The 18,820-nt window shown below is 41.9% G+C and overlaps 1 protein-coding gene across 2 annotated transcripts in view; it reads right to left on the bottom strand.

Moving 5' to 3' along the window:
* Positions 1-18,820, bottom strand: part of prkcbb (protein kinase C, beta b) — an 85,079-nt gene that overhangs the window by 26,785 nt on the left and 39,474 nt on the right. For both annotated transcript variants that reach the window (XM_085784684.1, XM_085784683.1), the window contains exons 6-10: positions 12,897-13,053; positions 12,312-12,446; positions 11,032-11,128; positions 6,716-6,859; positions 154-327 (exon numbers count right to left, since the gene is read on the bottom strand). In XM_085784684.1, the coding sequence (XP_085640810.1) occupies positions 154-327; positions 6,716-6,859; positions 11,032-11,128; positions 12,312-12,446; positions 12,897-13,053 (707 nt within the window). The remainder of the gene's footprint in view (positions 1-153; positions 328-6,715; positions 6,860-11,031; positions 11,129-12,311; positions 12,447-12,896; positions 13,054-18,820) is intronic.

The following is an 18,820-nucleotide window of genomic DNA, read 5'->3' as shown; positions in this document are numbered from 1 at the left end:
TCATTTTACATTAGCCAAACATTTCCTTAAACTTAACAAAGAAAGGTGCCAAGATAAATGTAAAACAAAACAAAGCATGTTCTTTTAAAATTAAATATGAAAGTATTGTGCAACGTATTACAGGAATGAAGTGACAACATGTCAGCCCCCTACCATGCTCTGGAAGGTGGAGTGCAGTTGTGTCAAGAACGGGGGCTTTCCAGCCAGCGCTAACACCCTCTTCTCCACCATGGTGCACTCCACGTCATCATCCTGGATCACAACGTCCTTCTTGAGGATCTTTATGGCGTAAAGGTCCTCTGTCCCTTTACGCTCTGCCAGCATCACCTACACACACAGAGACAGAGAGTGAGAGAAACAGGATAAGTTAATGAGAAGCACAAGGAAGATTAATTTCATCAGTATTCAAAATCTTTAAGGCACACAGTTTCATTCCTGTCTTTAAACCAGCATCACCTTGGAGGAAAGAAGGGTGCACCGAAGAAAAGAAAGAAAGAGGGAGAGAGAGAGAGGCAGACAGAGTTAGGGGAGACAGGGACAGCAGGGGAGACATGGGCCAGGAATAAAGCAGTAGAGTGATGAAGAAGAGTCTCTCTGACTGTTTTGGGTTAGACAGTCAGAAATAAAGAGAGTCAGAACAGGAGGGAAGAACAAGACGAGACTGATTCATAATTTTTCAAGATGTGACCTGAGGAGAAAGAGAGACAAAAAGAAAGGCAAGACGGAGGGAAAGAAGGTGATTCAAGGCTCCGAGATAGGTCTAGTACAGTCACACTTTGTGTCAATATGGTGGTCACTTCTGATGATTTGTTTGGCTTTGAATCCAAATGAATGTTTTTTACCAAATTTGAGTCCTTTGAAATCCCCTCAACAAATACTAAAATACCACATTCATTACAATGGACAACACAAACACCATGCCTCCGGCCCTGACTGATGCCAATGCAGATTGATCCCGATTTTAGGTCAGCCTTGAAAATTGCAAAACCCATACAATGTTGGATCCTGCCCATAATGTTACTCAGTCAGTAGTGTTTTTAAGCTAGGCCCTTCTAACTGCAAGATAAACAGTTTGTAACACGCACTTTTCCATAAATCTGTAAGTGTTGAGATGGCCCCTCAACAAAACCATCAGGATAAAAAATCTAGAAAGGTGACAGCAGACACATGCAGAAAGTAGTATACTTGTATTTACATAGGCTGGAGCAGCAGCTGAAATGGGAAAACTTGGCCCCAAATTTCTGACACTGCACAGTCTACAGTATTGTGGCTTTAATTAGTTGCTCTTCTTTGCATTTTCTTAGAAGGGAGGAGAGAAAGGAACGTGTAGGCAGTGGATGGAGACAGAGCGAGGATTTGCAGTGCCTCAGTAGATTTTTATACTGTTTGCCCTTCACTAACATCAGTGAGGAGAAAAAGTCCGGACAGAAGTGAGAGGGGTTTATGTCACTTTTTTTTCAGGATCCTCAGGTCACACAGTTGGTGGGCGGGTGGAGATAAAGCAAGTTGAATGGCTGAGGTGGTGAGTGGGATTAGAAGAGTGGAGGGAGAACTAAAGGAGGAAGTGAAGGACGAGAGGAGACGGGGGAATTTCAGGGATTCGGGATCCTACTGTATGTGATTTCATTGTTTAGTCTTGGGTGGGGAGTGTGTGGCATGGGTGGTGGTTCCATATATAAAGTGTGGCTCTTTTATATATGATGAGAATGGTCCCACCATGAGGAACCTCTGCATTACAGCGTATTCGCGTTTGTTTTATGCGAGTGTGTATGTGTGTGTTGTGCTCGCATGCTCAGCAATTTTAAATGTCTTGTAGCCAAGGTCAGGCTCATGCTGCTCCCAACCCGAGGAGTTGCTGTAATGTGTCTGTCTTGTCTGTCTTAGTTCCTCTCCCTTCCCTACTTTCCGGTCCCTTTCTCCTCCTCTTCTTTCCCCAGGAATCCAGCAGCTGCTGGAAATAGCAAGGCCAAATGTGGGTCAAGTCTCAGATCACAGGTCATCTCATGAAAGTTGAAGCAGGCTTGTGACCAGATCGGAAGAGTTCAACTCCCTGGGCTGAAATCTGTACCGGGGAATTATATGAGCAACTGTAACTTAAAAAGGTGTTAACCTTGACACACTGAGAAAGTATAACTTCAAAGTGCCACATTTGGGGGAAATCAGAGAGTTGGATTAGAAAATCACACTGTCCATTCACTATAAAGCTTAAGCAAGAAAATGTTCAGCTTAGCCAAGTACATACAGTAGACCAGAAATGGGGGGAAACATCTGCTCTGTTCAAAGGTTGTAAAATCTGCTACCACCAACTGGTTAATAACAAGTGACAAGTAACAACAAAAGGCAGAAGGCTATGGCAGTAGAAAACTTCACCAACTTCAAGACATTAAGCTCAGCTATTTAACCCAAGTGTCAAATTGTTTACGATTTTGTAAGTAGATGTGTGGTTAAGAAAAACTGTACTGAAGCTTCACAGCAAAAAGCAGAAGCACTAACAACTAGGCTAGATAGCAACACTAAACATTTAGTTAATTTCTTAATTTGTATTTATCAGAGTCAGATTGAAGCCCACACTTTCAAGATCATGATGTTTCATATTTTGAGCAGTGGTTACAGTGACACTTCTTTGTGCTGCAGTAGGACACAGAGCAAGATAGGCTACCTCATTTTCAATTTCCCTATTATCAGCACAGATAAAGTATCGTTTCCACATGACTACTCTGACTGCTCTGCTGAAAATTGTCACCTTGCTGCATAGCTGTCCTCTTTCTATCGCTCTAAAACCAATAAAAGCACTTTAACATTTTATCTCAAAACAAGGGTGCGAACAGGCAGGAGTGAAGTGGAAGAAAAACAGCTGAGCTTTCCATTATACAGCTAGCATGGTGTGTTTGTAGATTCCACGAGGCTAATTGAGTTGTGGGACCTCGACAAAAGAACTTTCATCCAATCGTATTTCATATTTAAGCCTTGTACTACGTTTCCTTTGTTAATTTGCATAAATCAGTGAGTGAACCTCATGGTTGGAAAAATTTGCTGCCGTTAAACTGCCTAAGTTAACTTGATGATGATATGTCATTGTCATCGTCTGGCAAAAAGCAAGACAGGTCATTATTTAACCAAAATGCCACTACAGTCAGCTGACGGAGCATCTGTGAGCACTGAGCAGAACCACTGTCTGCTCTCTCGTTCTAAGTTGCTGTAGGTAAGTGTCAGCTTAATGATATAAATGGCAAACATATCACACTCATTATTCTCTCTGAACCTGTCAGGAATAGAGCAATAAGAGTGACCTTACATCCACCTCCCTCCCTGTGAGATTGAAAACTTCGCTGCTTTCCTGTTTATGTCTAATACATATTCAGGTATGTTAATATGGGGGGGTTACTGGGCACGGGATTCTACAGGGAGAGCAGCACAGATGGACAAAAAGCTATATGTGTGTGTGTGTGTGTGTGTGTGTGTGTGTGTGAGGGCAGCCACAGTTCAAGAATGTGCACTGTAATGTTCAGCATTGAACTTCTGATATCTATTGAAGATGTATTCTGGTAGCGTCCTTTGACAAAAGGAATAAAAAAAAAAAATTAAGTCATTAATTGTGAGTGAGTGGGTGTGTGTTGGGTTGTGTGTGTGAGCTCATCCCATATGGTGGCAGAGTGACTCTATGTAAATACAAACTCTATAAAGTTAAAACAGGGAGGAAGGACACCATCTGGCCTGAAGCTCGTTTTATGCAACCACAAAGACAAGGACAAGACCAACACAGGGAAGACATAAAACCAGCAGGTTTAATCAGAGGACAGACGATGCACAGACCACATGTAGCCATGGTGGTAAATGAAGGAGGATGCACATGTTCTGTTATTTATTACTCCCCTCATGTTTTGCATGTAATTTGATGCAGTCAGTGTTACATGTCATTTTCTCGCCAAGGGTCAGTGTCTTACTCGAGGCCATTTTGGTCAGTGCCATTCATAAACTGGCTACATTATATCAGTATGAGTGGTGGTGTGTGTCACTGTTGGCCCTTTTATCCAAGAAAGTTGTTCAGGGTCATTTGACAGAGCAGCAGTCCCGAGGAGATTAACTGTCATATGTCGTAAAAGATGCCAGTGTGTTTTCTCTGCTGACCTTGCAGAGTGAATTTACCCAGGGAGAATAAATGAAACCACACTCTGCTGCACTGCATTATTCTGCACTGTGTTGTATTATGGTGGCCTTTGTAGTCTCCAGTGGTGTGCAGTCATTATTTCCACCAAGATAGTGTGTATTTCATATCCAGCCCCACTCAGACTGTGGCTGTGGGTCACAGTAGGACTGGTTTTTGACAGTACGTAACCCCCCCCCTCCACCGCTCCGTCGTTTAATTTGAAACAGAAAATACAACGAGACACGATACAACTGGTTTGCTTTAGTTGGTCTGGGTAAGTGATGAATATAAATAAATAATGGTGGTGTCACCCTGCAGCACCGGCACCACATGGTCACATTATATTCTGATGATTGACAGCAGGTCATGCAGAACTTTACTGAGCCTTGATGTCTCTTTACTTTCTCTTTCTTTCTGATGAGCCGGGACAAAAAAAAACTGATTAAGAGCATCATTAGTCAAGTCTGCAACCTAACCTTTACCAGTAATGACAACAAAAGCTGTTGCCATGGTTACTGGTCTACTTGAATATACATTGCTTCAGCAAGTCTCACGTTATCATGACACCCTGGCAATTCATGACAAGCAGATTAATTCAATAGCAGTTTAATTTATGAACTCAAAATCATAAATCTGTTATAAAACCAAACCAAACAGGCCACTGACCCAAAGTTTGGTTGATCTGCAATGTCGAGGACAGAGGTGATTGTTCACGGTGCTATGATCAAAGAACTATGTGCAGAAATCCCACTCCACAGATGTGTGCTTATGCATTTGAATCACGTATTCCCTTTTGATGGATGTATAGAAACATGTCAATACTATTCAAGCAGAAGCAGCAGAGCTCGGAGACAGACGTGTACGTGTGTGTATGTTATTACCACGCTGTAAACGGGTCCACAGTGAAATGTTAGCATGTGATGTCCACACACACTAAGCACAGAGCACAGATCTGAAGGAGCCTCCCACGCAATCTCAGGAACATTAACGTAACATACACATCATGTGAGTGTGTTTGTGTGTGTGTCTTAAATCAGATGGTATTCACATACACACATCAGCCAGCTACAACTGGTATTCACAGAATTTACATGTGTGTATGTGTGTATATAATATAGGCCTAAAGGAAGAACGTGTGTACATTTATGCATGTGCAGTTGTATCAGACTCCAGCTGTAGCCTATATGTGTGTGTGTGTGTGTGTGTGTGTGTGTATCCACTGTGTTTATGTGTACTCATGCATATCTGAGCATGTCTCAGGAATCTGTGTATGCGAGTGAGTCTGGTATTCCGCTAACGATCGAGCCTCGGCTCCATCTCTCCACGTTGACGCATCCGTGTAGCTTTAAATGCCTGTTACCATGGAAACAGGCAGCCGGCTTACAGGACTGGTACACAGACAATGGTCTCTCTCTTTTTCTCTCTGCTGTTCTCTGTCACTTGTCCTGTCTCTCCACCCTCCTGCTCTTCCCATCCTTTACCCAATTTTCTCTCATTCTCTCTCGCTCTCTCTCTCTCTCTCGCCACACCCTCCCTTTCTTTCCTTTGCTTCTTCTCATTCATGTCATTCTTCCCTCACCGAGGTTTCCCCCTCCCTTTTCACTGCGCTTTTCATTCAGTCTGACGTTTTTACCTCTTGCTCGATTCATTCATGCCAACCTTGTCGTCATCATCTCACATCTCTATCCTTTCATCCCCCTCTCAACTTGTCACGTCTCTTCGTCCCTTTCCCTTTATCCATCTCTGTCTACCTGTGCTTCATCTCCTGTAATTGTTTCTATCTCTATCCAGGACTTTCTGTCTATCTTTGCTTTCCTATAAGCTCAGTGTGTTGTGCACACAAATCCTCAGTGTGGTATTTATCATATAGTAGCATGCAGTAAAAAGACTGATATTACCCTATGTGTTCACATGTGCATGGTTTCTATATATCCTGTATTTATTCAGAATCCGACCCATAAATGCTGGAGTCAGTGTGTTGTGGTGTGATGTAAGGTACAGAAAGTAACAAAGTATGTTGAGGCTGCTGCTTTTTCTACTGTGATCTGAAAGTGACACTGTGAAGCTTTGCAAAGGAGAAACACCAGTGCTCGTCTTATAGTTGACTCCACAAGCAATAAACACACTCTGGTTCAATTCAGTACACTCAGGGGGTATAGCTATTTTTGACAGATATTGATGTTTAACCAACATTACTAAGTTTACTGACTTAATGACAACAATTCTCTATTTGTGCAACTAACCCTAACCCCATAATTCACATTATCATTTACTATAATCCTGTAATGCTAAAGAGCACTTGCCACTGTAAATAAAGAGGAACCTCTTCCAGTTAATCAAATGAAAAGCTAATGGACAAAATGTTATGTTGTCATGGACGGTATTCCAGTTGTCAGGTGACAACGATTCATTCTCCATCTGCTGCCAAAGTGGGCACACATTTTAATTCACACTTTCACTCGCATCTCAGCTGTTTGTCTACACACAGTATGTGTTGGTACAGAGACAAGACAGGTGCAAGCACACAAACACACACACACACACACACACACACACACATGGCCTCACCTTGCCAAAGCTGCCCTTTCCCAACACCATCAGGAAGTTAAAGTCGGCCAGCTTCATGCGGTCTTGGTTGCCATTGGAGTCGAAGCGGGAGGCAGCATTGGCCGACTTCCCATCTGTGTTCTTGCCTGGTCCGATCTTAGCTCTCTGGATGAAGGAAAGAGACACAGGACAAGATCAGACTAAAACAACTGAAACTTTCTCGCTACAGTGAAATCAGTGACTGTATTGCAACATGATTCTAATATTAGGATTGATCTGCCACTGATCACTATTGGCCAATTTTTTTATTAAAAATCCATGACGGTAGATTGAAATTAATGTTCTAACCACCAGTCACCTCAAAGGGATAGTTCAGCTTTTTTGAAGTGGGGTTGTATGAGCTACAAATGTCCATTAAGTAGCCTACACTAGATGCTGTAGAAAGGTCTGTGCTCTCCCCCACTAAAAAACACTGGCGCATCGCGCTGCACCGAACCAGCACGGAGGAATACTGATTGAGTTGGGTAGTACCACATAAACAAACTTTTCCGACCAGCTGATGCATTGTAAATTTTTACTTAAGATCATACTCTTGAACTGGTGTATCAAGTTGAGACGGGACTTTTCGTAGGTGGCGAAAATACACTGATTAGTCATTCCTCATTGACAACAGTGTATTGCCTGTGTCTCGGTGCAGCACGATGCGCCGGTGTTTATCAGTAGGGGAGAGCAGAGATCTTTCTACTGCATCTAGTGTACTTAATGGCCATTTGTAGCTCATACAACCCCACTTCAAAAAAACTGAACTGTCCCTTTAAAATCAACCCCCTGTGCTTAATACTCGACTCAGAGAAGCTCTGTGTGATGTGTAGTGTTTTCCCCCCTCCCACCTTGTATCACTGAACACTGATCAAAAGATATAGAAAGCAAGACTTTAAACTGAAATGTTCACATTTTACACACAGCACATATTTCACACACTCATGACCACAAGAGTAAAACAAAATGAGAAAGAAAATGTAGAAATGCAGCCGACCACATTTACTGGTTTATAAAATCACATTCAGAAGTCTTAAATGTCAGATTATGGACACCATAGTTCTAATACAAAACTTTTCTTGAACACCGAACAACAAGTTTTGCCGGATAAAAACTATTTTTTCAAAATGTGGGGTATGTAAATAGGACAAATAAATGTTTAGTTTTAGTGCCAAAGGTGGAAATGCCATTTATGTTAATAGGGGAAAGTTTTAGCCTTTCATTTATTCTGTGCATGCTTACTCCCCACACTTTCCATAACAAACATGGCCTCCCTGTGCATCTGTCACTCAGTTCAGTCTTGACTGTCACCACCTCCCTTGTTTCTGTCCTTCAAGCGCTCTCTCCCACTCACTCACTCTGAAAGTTTTTGAACTGTCTCTCTTCTCTAAAATAATTCATTTTAGTTTCATCTTTATACATGTGGCCTGTGTCTCTGACTCTCCATTTATTCATGTCTGTCACTTCCCTGTCCATCTCCTCTTTTCACTCCGTGTTTCATTTCTAACTCTCTCTCAATTTATCCATCTCTGCCTCGACCTTGTCCTTTCTCCGTCATAGGAATCTTCTATTAAAATCTCATTCTCCACTTTGTAAAGCTGTGCTACAGTTTATCTATGATCTTAAGACATTAACAAAGCGCCTACACACTCAGACACGGACACACAGGATGAATACATATGATCTTATCACATCTCATCTTAAATTGCTGTGTCTCCCTGCACTTCCTCTGTCCTGCAGTAATTTCTCTACTCATCTTGAAAATTGACAGAGTGAAGCCTCCAACTACTCTGCTGCTGTTTGTTGTGTACTCTGTGTGATGCAACCCATACATTTTTGACTCATCTATGGATAAAAGGCTCTATCTGTCTCCATCTGTTGTGGCACACACACACACACACACACACATACAGACACACCACACACACAGAGGAGCAGTCAAGGTAAAATCGTGAGCAGCAGACCATGCAGAGGGCAACTCTCTCAAAGCCTTTGGAGATTAATGCTGCTCTCTTTGTCTGTCTCTGTCTACGATCAAGTATTTTTTGTACAGTTTATAAAATATTACTATAAAAAATATAAATGGAAACAGAAACATCTGATAAAACGTCACAAAACCTGAGAGGCTTAAACGTGGTTTGACATGGTTCTTGCAATACATTATGGCCTCTGAAGACCTTTAGCTGTCTCGTCACAGAAACTATCCTAATGCAGCCATGTTCATACACAGTCGGCCCTCCTAGTTCTGATCGTGGGTCTGAGATACTGTGAATAAATGACTGCGATAATATCTCCCCTTTGTGAACAATATTACAGAAGAGGCAACAAAGCAGGGGTGAAATGGCTGCAAATTCACCATCACTGTGAGTCGCATGTAAATAAAATCCAATAGCAACACTACTCAAATCAAATCAGCAAATGTAGAGGGAGTAACACTCTGTTATTTTGTATGTGGTTTGGCTTGTTAACCAACAACTGCAAGCTTGTCTCTGCAGGTGATTTGTTTGGGTGACTGTGAGGTTATCATCCCATATATCAGTGAATTATTGCCACCTCCCTTGCATACACATAATATTTGTTTGCTGCAGCCTTTGGAAACTGCAGTAAATTAACACTTAGTTTTAAAGTTGAAACCTGCTGCGTTTGTCTTGCTGTCAATAACTCGTCTCTCACTGCCTGTGCATCTTGATCTCACATCTCTATACCTCAGTGCAGCTTTATCTTTCCTCAGCCCTCCCCTTCACACTCCTTTCATTCACACCCATGCATGTGAAGAGAAGAGAGAGAAATGAGAGAAATGCAGACAGACTGATAAAAACTCTGAAAAATATTGAAAGATAGAAAATAGTTTGTTAGTATTACTTACACTTGCAAAATATACTTGAAGCATCAGAGGTCGATATTATATTATTTTTATCTTTAATTTAAGTAGCATTTGTTTGATGAGTTGGAGCCATTTTAATTTCTATTTTACCTTTGCCATCAACACATCATCTTTACAAGCTCATCATGTTCTGAGTGTAAAATCCTAATTAGAAAAGTATCTAGAAACTGTAAGAGTAATACACTATAAGACAAGTATAAAGAAGCCTAAAATAATCTCCTCCTTAATTGCCCCTGAAGAACATTTGGAGTGTTATTCACAAGCACATGTGCATACCCATGACATGCATTATTTATTACTGTGACTGTTTGGTATGTGTGTGTGTGTGTGTGTGTGTGTGTGTGTGTGTGTGTGTGTGTGTGTGTGTGTGTGTGTGTGGTTCTGGATGGGATGGAATGGAGGCATGCAGGTCATGTTACCAAAGTGAAATTTCTCTCTGTCTCTCCCTGTGTCTTTCTTTCTCTCTGAGCTTCACCCAAGAGGTTGCCAACACACTTGTGAGTATGTTTGTGTGATAGCTGGCCCCCTGAGAATGTGTCTCAGTGAACGTCTGAGGACCATGACCTTGAGAAGATGGAGGGGAAGAAAAACAGATAAGGAGAGAGGAACACACAGGGGGGCAATGAAGGTGACTGAGGACAAGGCAGATAACTGAAGAAGAGAGGAGGAAGCCAAACGAGTTGGAGAGGAGAGAAATGGAGGCTAGTTCAGCTACAACAACTCCTTACAAAGCCAATATTCACACTCTTAACCCATTGTGTTTAGCTAATAGTCTGAATGTGATAGTTAAAATGATCAAATACTTATCTAAGAATCACACAAACATATATTTAAGAAGTAAAGTTCTCAAAGATGGAATCAGAGTCAGAATCATCAGCTGGTCTGACAGCAGGAAACAACTGCTAAATGCCACTGTCTTCAAACTTAAGCCTGTTCTTAAACCACTGCTGGAGCAACAGCAGAGACAGTGGAGGAAACACAAGTAAAAACTGTGCCCCCAGACACTTCCACTTAACTCTGTGATCAACAACAAAATGAGTCTCTAATGTTTTGAGGCTCAGCAACAGCAAGACAGAAGGAGAAGAGGGAAAGAGAAGAAAAACAAGGAAATGCACAGAGCGGGGTTATCCTTTGCCAAATGTGTTAATGAGTGGGCCTATTGGTCAGCCACACACATACACACACACACACAAATACACGTCTGGAGTGTGCCAGACCGGATGGTACTATAAGTGTGTCTGCCAACTGCTAACAGCTCTCCCAGAGAGAGGCTCTCACTCAGACACACAAAGATGCACTGTGTGCACACACACACACACACACTCACTCACAAGCCTACCATACCAATCATATGCAAGCTTAAATTCATATAAACTTTAACACAATGGGACTAAATCTACAAATGTGTGCACACCTCAAATTTCTGCCGTAGTTCCTCGTTGCCCTCCTCCCCCTCCGGAGGAACAGGAACATTGAAGTACTCGCCTTCTTCCTGGGAGAGCAGCTTAAACCTGAAGAGAGAATATTTCCAGTCAAATCAATTCACAATTAGTTTATGCGATTGAAGCGTTAAACTGCTGCCATTAGCTGAGCCTGCTGACAGGTAGCGCAGTCCGATTTAAAGCCTCTGAGAATAATCAGCCCATTATTTAGTAATTCACACTCCTTCACAGGGATCTGACGGAGATGGGCCAAAGCGCAGCCGAGATGCTTATCATTTCATACAATCAACAGACAGTAATTTTCCATATTGGCCCTGTTGCAACTGATGCCACAACCTCATTCCTCAGAGCAAAACTCATAGAACCAGCACTGGGCTTAATGCTTTTTCTCAGCTATTATTTTCCCAGAAAACACATGTCCTGCTGTTTGTGATCATTCTTATCAGCAAGTTCCTGATTCCTTCACATGTTGGCACGCTTGCTGGTGAATCGCCATTGCTGTATAGTTCATATTTTAGGCATGTAATATATTTTCCATCTTATGATCAAATCTTTTGCTGCATGTTGATAGGGAAGACCCTCACTTGTTATAAATGGGAAACCATCTTGTTCGGCTATGTAGCCATTTACAGACAATAGAAAAGTGAGATGAAGTCACACGCGCAACTCTTTTGAATAGAATTTCAAATTCCTCCCACAGAGGGCCCAGACCTACAGAAACATACAGACGTTTAGCTGTAAACATGAGCTGCTGTGTTCATCTCACTTTCATTATGTTCCTCCCCTCGGCTCCTGGTGCCAGCAGGTGTGAGGCTCTGGATCTGCTCATAAATGTAGCAGAGGAAAACACACACTTACACAAGTTCTCTCTGCTGTGAATATCAAGTTTTTAATGGCATCTCTCCACCTCCACCATTCCACCTCAAACACTGGCATCTCATTAAAATCCCTGACAGGGCAGCGTCAGCAAAAAGATAGGAAGAGAGGAAGATAGAGAGATATAGAGACTGAGCTACAGAGAGTGAGTGGGAGGGAGGGCAGTGGAGAGATAAAGAAGCAGAGATAAACAGACAGGGCAGAGATGCTTTGGCATGAATGAAAAAAGGAGCTCCAAACTAAAGTATTTCTCCAACAGTGCAGTAATGAACAAGGTCACCTTCACTCTCCCTCCTCCTCTACCTGTGCTGTTTCTCTGCCTCACATCTCTCCATCCCCTCCTCCAGTTATCCCTCCATCCCTCCTTTAATCTCACCATCCATCCACTCCTTGTTTCTGGAGCTCTGAGATGCCGAAGGACAGTGATCCCATGAAGTCGTTGCGGCTGGTCAGATCCCAGTCCCACACCTCCACAGACAGGCGGCGGTCCTTGTCGTACTCCTTCAGGTGGCTGGGGGAGAAATAAAGACAATCAACAACTGGATGATTGACATCCTCCAATTTAAAGCATTTGAACTATGTTATTTCCATTTGTTGGATAGGTGCAAAAATGCCTTTCAAACTGAGCATCTGCATCCAGATGCCTGAAAATGCAAATCTCTGTCTTCTTCCATGCAAAGTGCAATGTGGCTTATTAAGAATGTAATTGGAGCCAACTGCAGGAACCGACCCCAACAGCAAGGTTTTATGAATAAGGAGCCAGATGTTTTTATCTGAGTGCCAGCGGTTACATATGCTTGGGAAGATGAGCATAAAGTGATGCTTTTAAAACACCAAGCTGAGAAAGATGAAAGAGAAGAAAGAGAGATAACAAGGGGATAAAATGAATAAAGGAGAAGAGAGGAAAAGGCAGCGACAGATTGAACTACTGAAATAAAAACATGGGGTACTGGGGTCTTACAATTTAAAGGTCTCATTCCAGGTGGGGTTGAGGCAGCACTTGATGGTTTTGGTCTTCTGTTTACTCTCGCTGCGGGGATCAGGAATCAGTTTAAGCTTCACATAGGGGTCCGAGAGACCATTCGGGTCCATGGGAACCAGATTCCTACCCTCTTTGACTTGAGGGAGAGGAAAAAAGAAGAGAGGAGGAAAAGAGAGGGAGAAACATCAGTACAAACATTTTGTGGACAGAAACAGCAAATGGTCCTGCATCTAAAATGTAGAGTTTGACTTTCCGAATCACCAGCATAAAAAGAAAAAAAAAATCAAAAATAAATCTGACTTTCTGGTAACGAACTGCATTATGGGTAATTATTTAAAATGACCATTGGGAAAAAAGGAAATCTGTATCATTTTGCTGGTGTGCATAAACAGACACACACACCGGGGGGCTGTGAGGATCAGTCACACACACAAGACGATCAATGAGTTTCTGCATCTCTATTTAGCAACAGCGGTGTCTGAGACCACGAAGCACAGCAGTGCTAATGCAGGAACATTCAGCCTTTTTTTTAATTGTTTGAATCTTGAGTTTATTTTCAGTGGTAGCACATTAGCTGTCTCATGCCTTAAAGGTAATTAGACAAGCTATATTTGAATGGATGGGGTTTTAATAGCACAATAAGCACTAATTTAATTCATTCGTCAATCTTTTTTCCAACCTTTTTCTACAAAATAAAACATATCTGAGTGAAGATTTATTTGGTATAAAACAAAACCAAATACTGACTTTACACTGACATGCTGCCAGTAATGGCTGTCTAACCTATAGGAAATTACACTAATGGTTCCTATATATTATTGGCCTCTGCACTGGACAAAATATTTAGCACTGTCCTTTATGTATCACCTACATTGCCTTTTTTGAAAAAAGAATTGTAAAAGATTCATTAAAAAATGACCCTATTTATGAGGAGATGGCATTCATCTATGAAGGAACATAGCAGCGAACAATTTTGCGGTTTAAGAACACGTTGATGAATCTGACGTAGAGTTTTCTTAAGAACCTCCTGAAAGAATCAAAGAAGATATTGGTGAATGAGGCCCATTGGTTCTTTGCATGTTTCGCAAGGTGGAGCCTAATTAACCCAAGCAGAACACGACATTACAATCTGTCCAAACTCTTTACATATATGTCACGCTGTAGGTGGGTTCAAAGAAATCCTTTTGCACTTGTGTTGACATGACCCCGAGCATTACAGTGTTCACTGTTGTGCATAAGGGTGTTAGGATTTAATTAAGCACCTGCAAGTAACTTGCTAGGGGCATTACAGTTAAATTTTACCCATAGTTAGCATGTGGCAAATGTTTGTGTCAACTCCTCTGTGTATGTGTGTGTGACCCAAATTTGAGGAGTGCCTCCTGTCACTAACTCTCCCCTGAAACCAACAAATTAAATTAGTCACACAAACACAAACTTACACACACCAGAACGCCTAGAGTTATGCTGGGGGTTAGAGCCTTGGGGTCTCCAGATCTGACTGTAATGACCATGTAGACAGATGAAGGTTGCCACTTCCAACACTAATCCTTCTTTTGTGGCTGCCTGTTATTGGCTTGTAATTGTATACCAGACTTCTGTAAAAATCCCCCGCGATTGAGTTTTGAGTGTATATGAGTGTGTGTGTGTGTGTGTGTGTGTGTGTGTGTGTGTGTGTGTGTGTGTGTGTGTGTGTGTGTGTTTGCCTGTGTGCAATTATTGTTGCTGGTCAAATTGTGAGGTCACATCCAATTACCAGAAGCAGGGCTAGTGCCTCTGTGTCTTAGGGATGTCACCAGGGAAAACTGTAGCACATTAAAAACACACACACACACACACACACACACACACACACACACACACACACACACACACACACACACACACACACACACACACACACACACACACACACACACACACACACACACAAAACCTTTCCTAGCTACCATACACAAATACACACACATTACAAAGTACTTAGCTGATGTACTTCAGTAATGTTTTTAATGTAGTATAGGGTCACATTGTGTGAAGAGAGAGGGTAAAACATTTTAGTTTTTTAAATTTAATGCTTGAATATTTAAAAGAGACGGTAACCCTGGACAACTCCTCAGCAAGAGTGTTAATTCTACACACCAGCCTCACCAGACTCCCCCTCTCAGAGAGGCGACCCCCCTCCAACCCAAAGATGAGGATAAATCCATCTACAAATGCTCTCTTGGTATCTGAATTTCCTTAAGGTCGTGATAACGTGTAGTTTCTTGTTCTTAGCTGGTCTAGGGTTCACATTACTTTTTTAGAAACAAACCTGTTTAAACTAAGCCATGTGGTCTGACATGTTACTCATTCATTGCACCAGTCTGAATTTTTGTGACCTCCACAGGTCAAGCACGGTGTAAGTTCATCGCAACTGAGATACTCTAATGTTCACATCCAAGCTGGGCTCTGTCTAAATTGTATCCACTCTCATCAGTGACGGCCCTGACCTTATAACCCATGTGATGTTTGGTCATCACACGGGGAGAATGTGTTTTTGATGCACTTTGGAGACATTAATGTGGGGAAAGATGGCAGAATTTTGGACCCAGCCTCATCTATTTCTGTTTTGGATCACTGCTGTCCCTTTTGCATCAGGTCAATTTTTGTTGAAAGCTTTCTGACAATTTTCTGACGAACCACACCTCTGCTTGTTACAGTACATGACATCATTATGGCAACACTGACATGCGGTGGGGTGATCAAAATAAATGTAATTGTGATGCTCACGGTAAATGATGCTGCACTTACAGTAACTGCATCTTCTGTGGTAGTTAAAGAGTAAATGAAGAAATAGAGGGATTCTAGCTTTATTTGAGACTCATTTCTCAGATAACAAAGGACTGCTGGGAAAAGAAGAGGAGAAGAGACAACTTGCTCTGTGCAGCAAAATTATGGGCTGCCATGATTACAAGACACATTAGACTAAAAATGTCACACGCAATTGTAAAATAATACTGAATCTAGTCTGTCTTGCATTATCACCACAGTGCACCTAACTTTATATGAAAGTAGAGTGAAACTTTTCAGGCCACACAGCTCTTAGTGCTGCATGGAACGTACAACATGCTCTTAAAGCAGGACTGGAAGCAGATCTACCCAGTGAGCTCAGTGTTAGAACACACCAAGATGTCAGAGAAATGAGATCTTCTTGCTGTTGAAGCACGATGCTACGCTAAGATCCAAGAAGTTAACCACAGCAAAGACCCTATGGCCAACATTAAGCCCTCAGCAGAGCAGGTCAATAAATATTAGATGATGCGTGTTAAAGTGACCATCAAATCCTGTTTGTGGGGAGCTATAAAGAGAGTAGCATGCCAAATGGTCTCAAAGGACAATTACAGTAAATAGAAGAGGGGTGTGTGCATGTTTTTGTGCTGGTGTATAAGTGAGTGAATTGATCTGCTTGTGCAGGCGTAGATGTGTTACGTACATGTGACTGAATCTGCATGTGAGATACATACTTGCATACAGTATAGCTAATTGCAAAGAGCATGTATGGGAGCGTGCATAGATGTGTGTGTATGTGTGTGAGAGCGGCAAAGATAACGCGTGTATTTGAGTCTATAGGGAGGGTGAAAGGAGATAAGAGTGCAGTAACAGCAGAATACTGTATGTGCACAGCGGCGTGGGTGTTGGCAGTGCACCTTTTCCCATGTAAAGCAGCCTCATTGGAGTTGAAGCAGGATTCTCATGTTCATCCTTCCAGCTTCTACTTGCATGTGTGCCGCAAAATTAGTGAAGTCTGTTTCAGATGACGCCCCGTGGGGACAGTGAGATGGTATTGACATTCATGGCGAGCATGCATGCCTTCCATTGGGCTTGTCAAGACAGATCAGAACATGCAAACCTAAAAAGAAATCCTCTCCAGTAACATTAACATCTGCTCTGAACCCCCAAATGCTGTATTTAATGGGTATAGAGGGAAATATACTGACATAATATTCATTTCACATGCGTTATCAGTATGTTGTCAACTGATGCCAACAACATACAGGTTAATTTAGTTGCACTGCACAGTCCATCAGGACTGTTACATCTGGGACTAGAAAGGGGTTTGTGTATTTGTTTTGACTCAGCTGCCAACATGATAAACCTATAGATGAAAAGTTCTCCTAATGAAATAGATCAGCTCCCCCTCTATGGATTCACGGCAAAGAAAATGAAGTGTTGATTGATGTTGATCACACCCCTATCTGAGTGTGATCCCAGTCCATTGACAAGACGTTCTGCATTCAGCTAACACTCTGACCCTGGTGCATTCACGACCTGAGGCCAGGTTTAGTTTCTGTTCAGTAGTCCCTCAGTGATTCTGCTCAGGCTCTCTTCCTGCCACATGTGTATTTTCAATAAAGATGAGCCTATGTCTCCACAGGTTGGAGGGGGAAACAGTTTGAGGCCTGTGTTTAGCATTTCTTGTCAGGTTTCTCTTGGTAAACCACAGCTCAAACTACACCTTAAAACTTGGTAGAAAGGTCTACAGGACAGACTTTTAATATAAGTCTTTAAATTCCCACCCCTCAAAACAGGAAACCATGATTCTGAGGCCCTACTGTAGGCTCATCCTTCCTGTGTGTCCTTGAGCTAGATGCTGATCCTCAATCTCCATTTGCCACTGACCCTGAGCTCTGATCTCCCCATGGGTGATCAATAAAGTGTCACTTTACATCCATGTCAACTGCTTTGATTTAAATCCACGACTAAAGTCCACAGCACAAATGCATCTCTCAGAGTAGCAGCCATTTTTCCACCAGCTCCTGTTATGTTAAGCTGTAGAAAAATTCCTGGTGGTTCTACAATTTGCTCTCTGTGCTGCTTTTTTTCCCTACTTCACTGCAATGAGGGAGCAGGCTGCTGATGGCTGCACACTGACCCCTGTGGACACAAATCAGTACTGCGCCACCTGTGCCTCTTGGTAAACTGTAACTAGGATTTTATCATGAGCAGCTGAGGGCAGGAGTAAAACACAACACCCCTGTCTTATCAGTACAAATATTTTCAAATTAAACTTTAAATATGTTGAAAATATAATAATTGTGCGTGCTGTGACAGTGATGTTGAATTCATAATAGGCAGATACGACTAAACTGAGCAACATGATAATTTTCCTTGACAGCTTCTATAATTGAGCTTTATTCTGATGTATTCTATTACATTCTGCTCTACTACTGTCCTAGCAGTCTGTGTGTAATAGGTCCGCTCTCTTATCACTTCCCACAGTAAATCCCCACTAATGATCAGTCGACAAGCGTGGGAACCAGGGAGAGAGAAGAGAGTGGGAGAGACAGAAGAAAAGGTGGATGGAGCCCAAAAACCACGCAGAAAAAAACCCACTTACATTTAAGACATGGACATGTGTACATACATCTGTGCTTTTGAGATGTCATTTCAGCAATACTTGGTGGAGACATGGAGAGGAATGAAAACATTTGATCAACAGCAGAACTGAATACAGTTTTGCAGCGCCTATGTTTATTTATTTACAGTATATAGACTGAGACTGGGAAACCCAACCAAGAAGTAGATGTAGTCAGACTTGGGATAACTGTCCATGCATGTCACCAAAGAAGCTTTTGAAGTTTGTGCTACGTGATGCAGGTTATTCTACAAAATCCAAAAGTATCAGCACCAAAGTACCATATTTTATCCTACAACATTCACTGAAGTTTAATTCCTACTCTCTGTTTGAGTATGCAGTATGTGTGATTGAGTTGACAGGTAGAAATAATTTCTAAGTTCTGTAAATATCTGCTGCCACCTGGAGGTCACACATGGTACTACAGGGTGGTCACACTGTGTTTTCCATTTAACAATTAATTTCAACATGAGGAAACACATTCAACACATCTTCTATGACATTTGAAAGA

Source organism: Trachurus japonicus, chromosome 8 (assembly GCF_045865225.1).
Source record: "Trachurus japonicus isolate A0001 chromosome 8, Traja_1.0".
Taxonomy (NCBI): domain Eukaryota; kingdom Metazoa; phylum Chordata; class Actinopteri; order Carangiformes; family Carangidae; genus Trachurus; species Trachurus japonicus.
The sequence above is the reverse complement of the archived record's forward strand: the minus strand, read 5'-3'. Positions and strand labels throughout refer to the sequence as shown.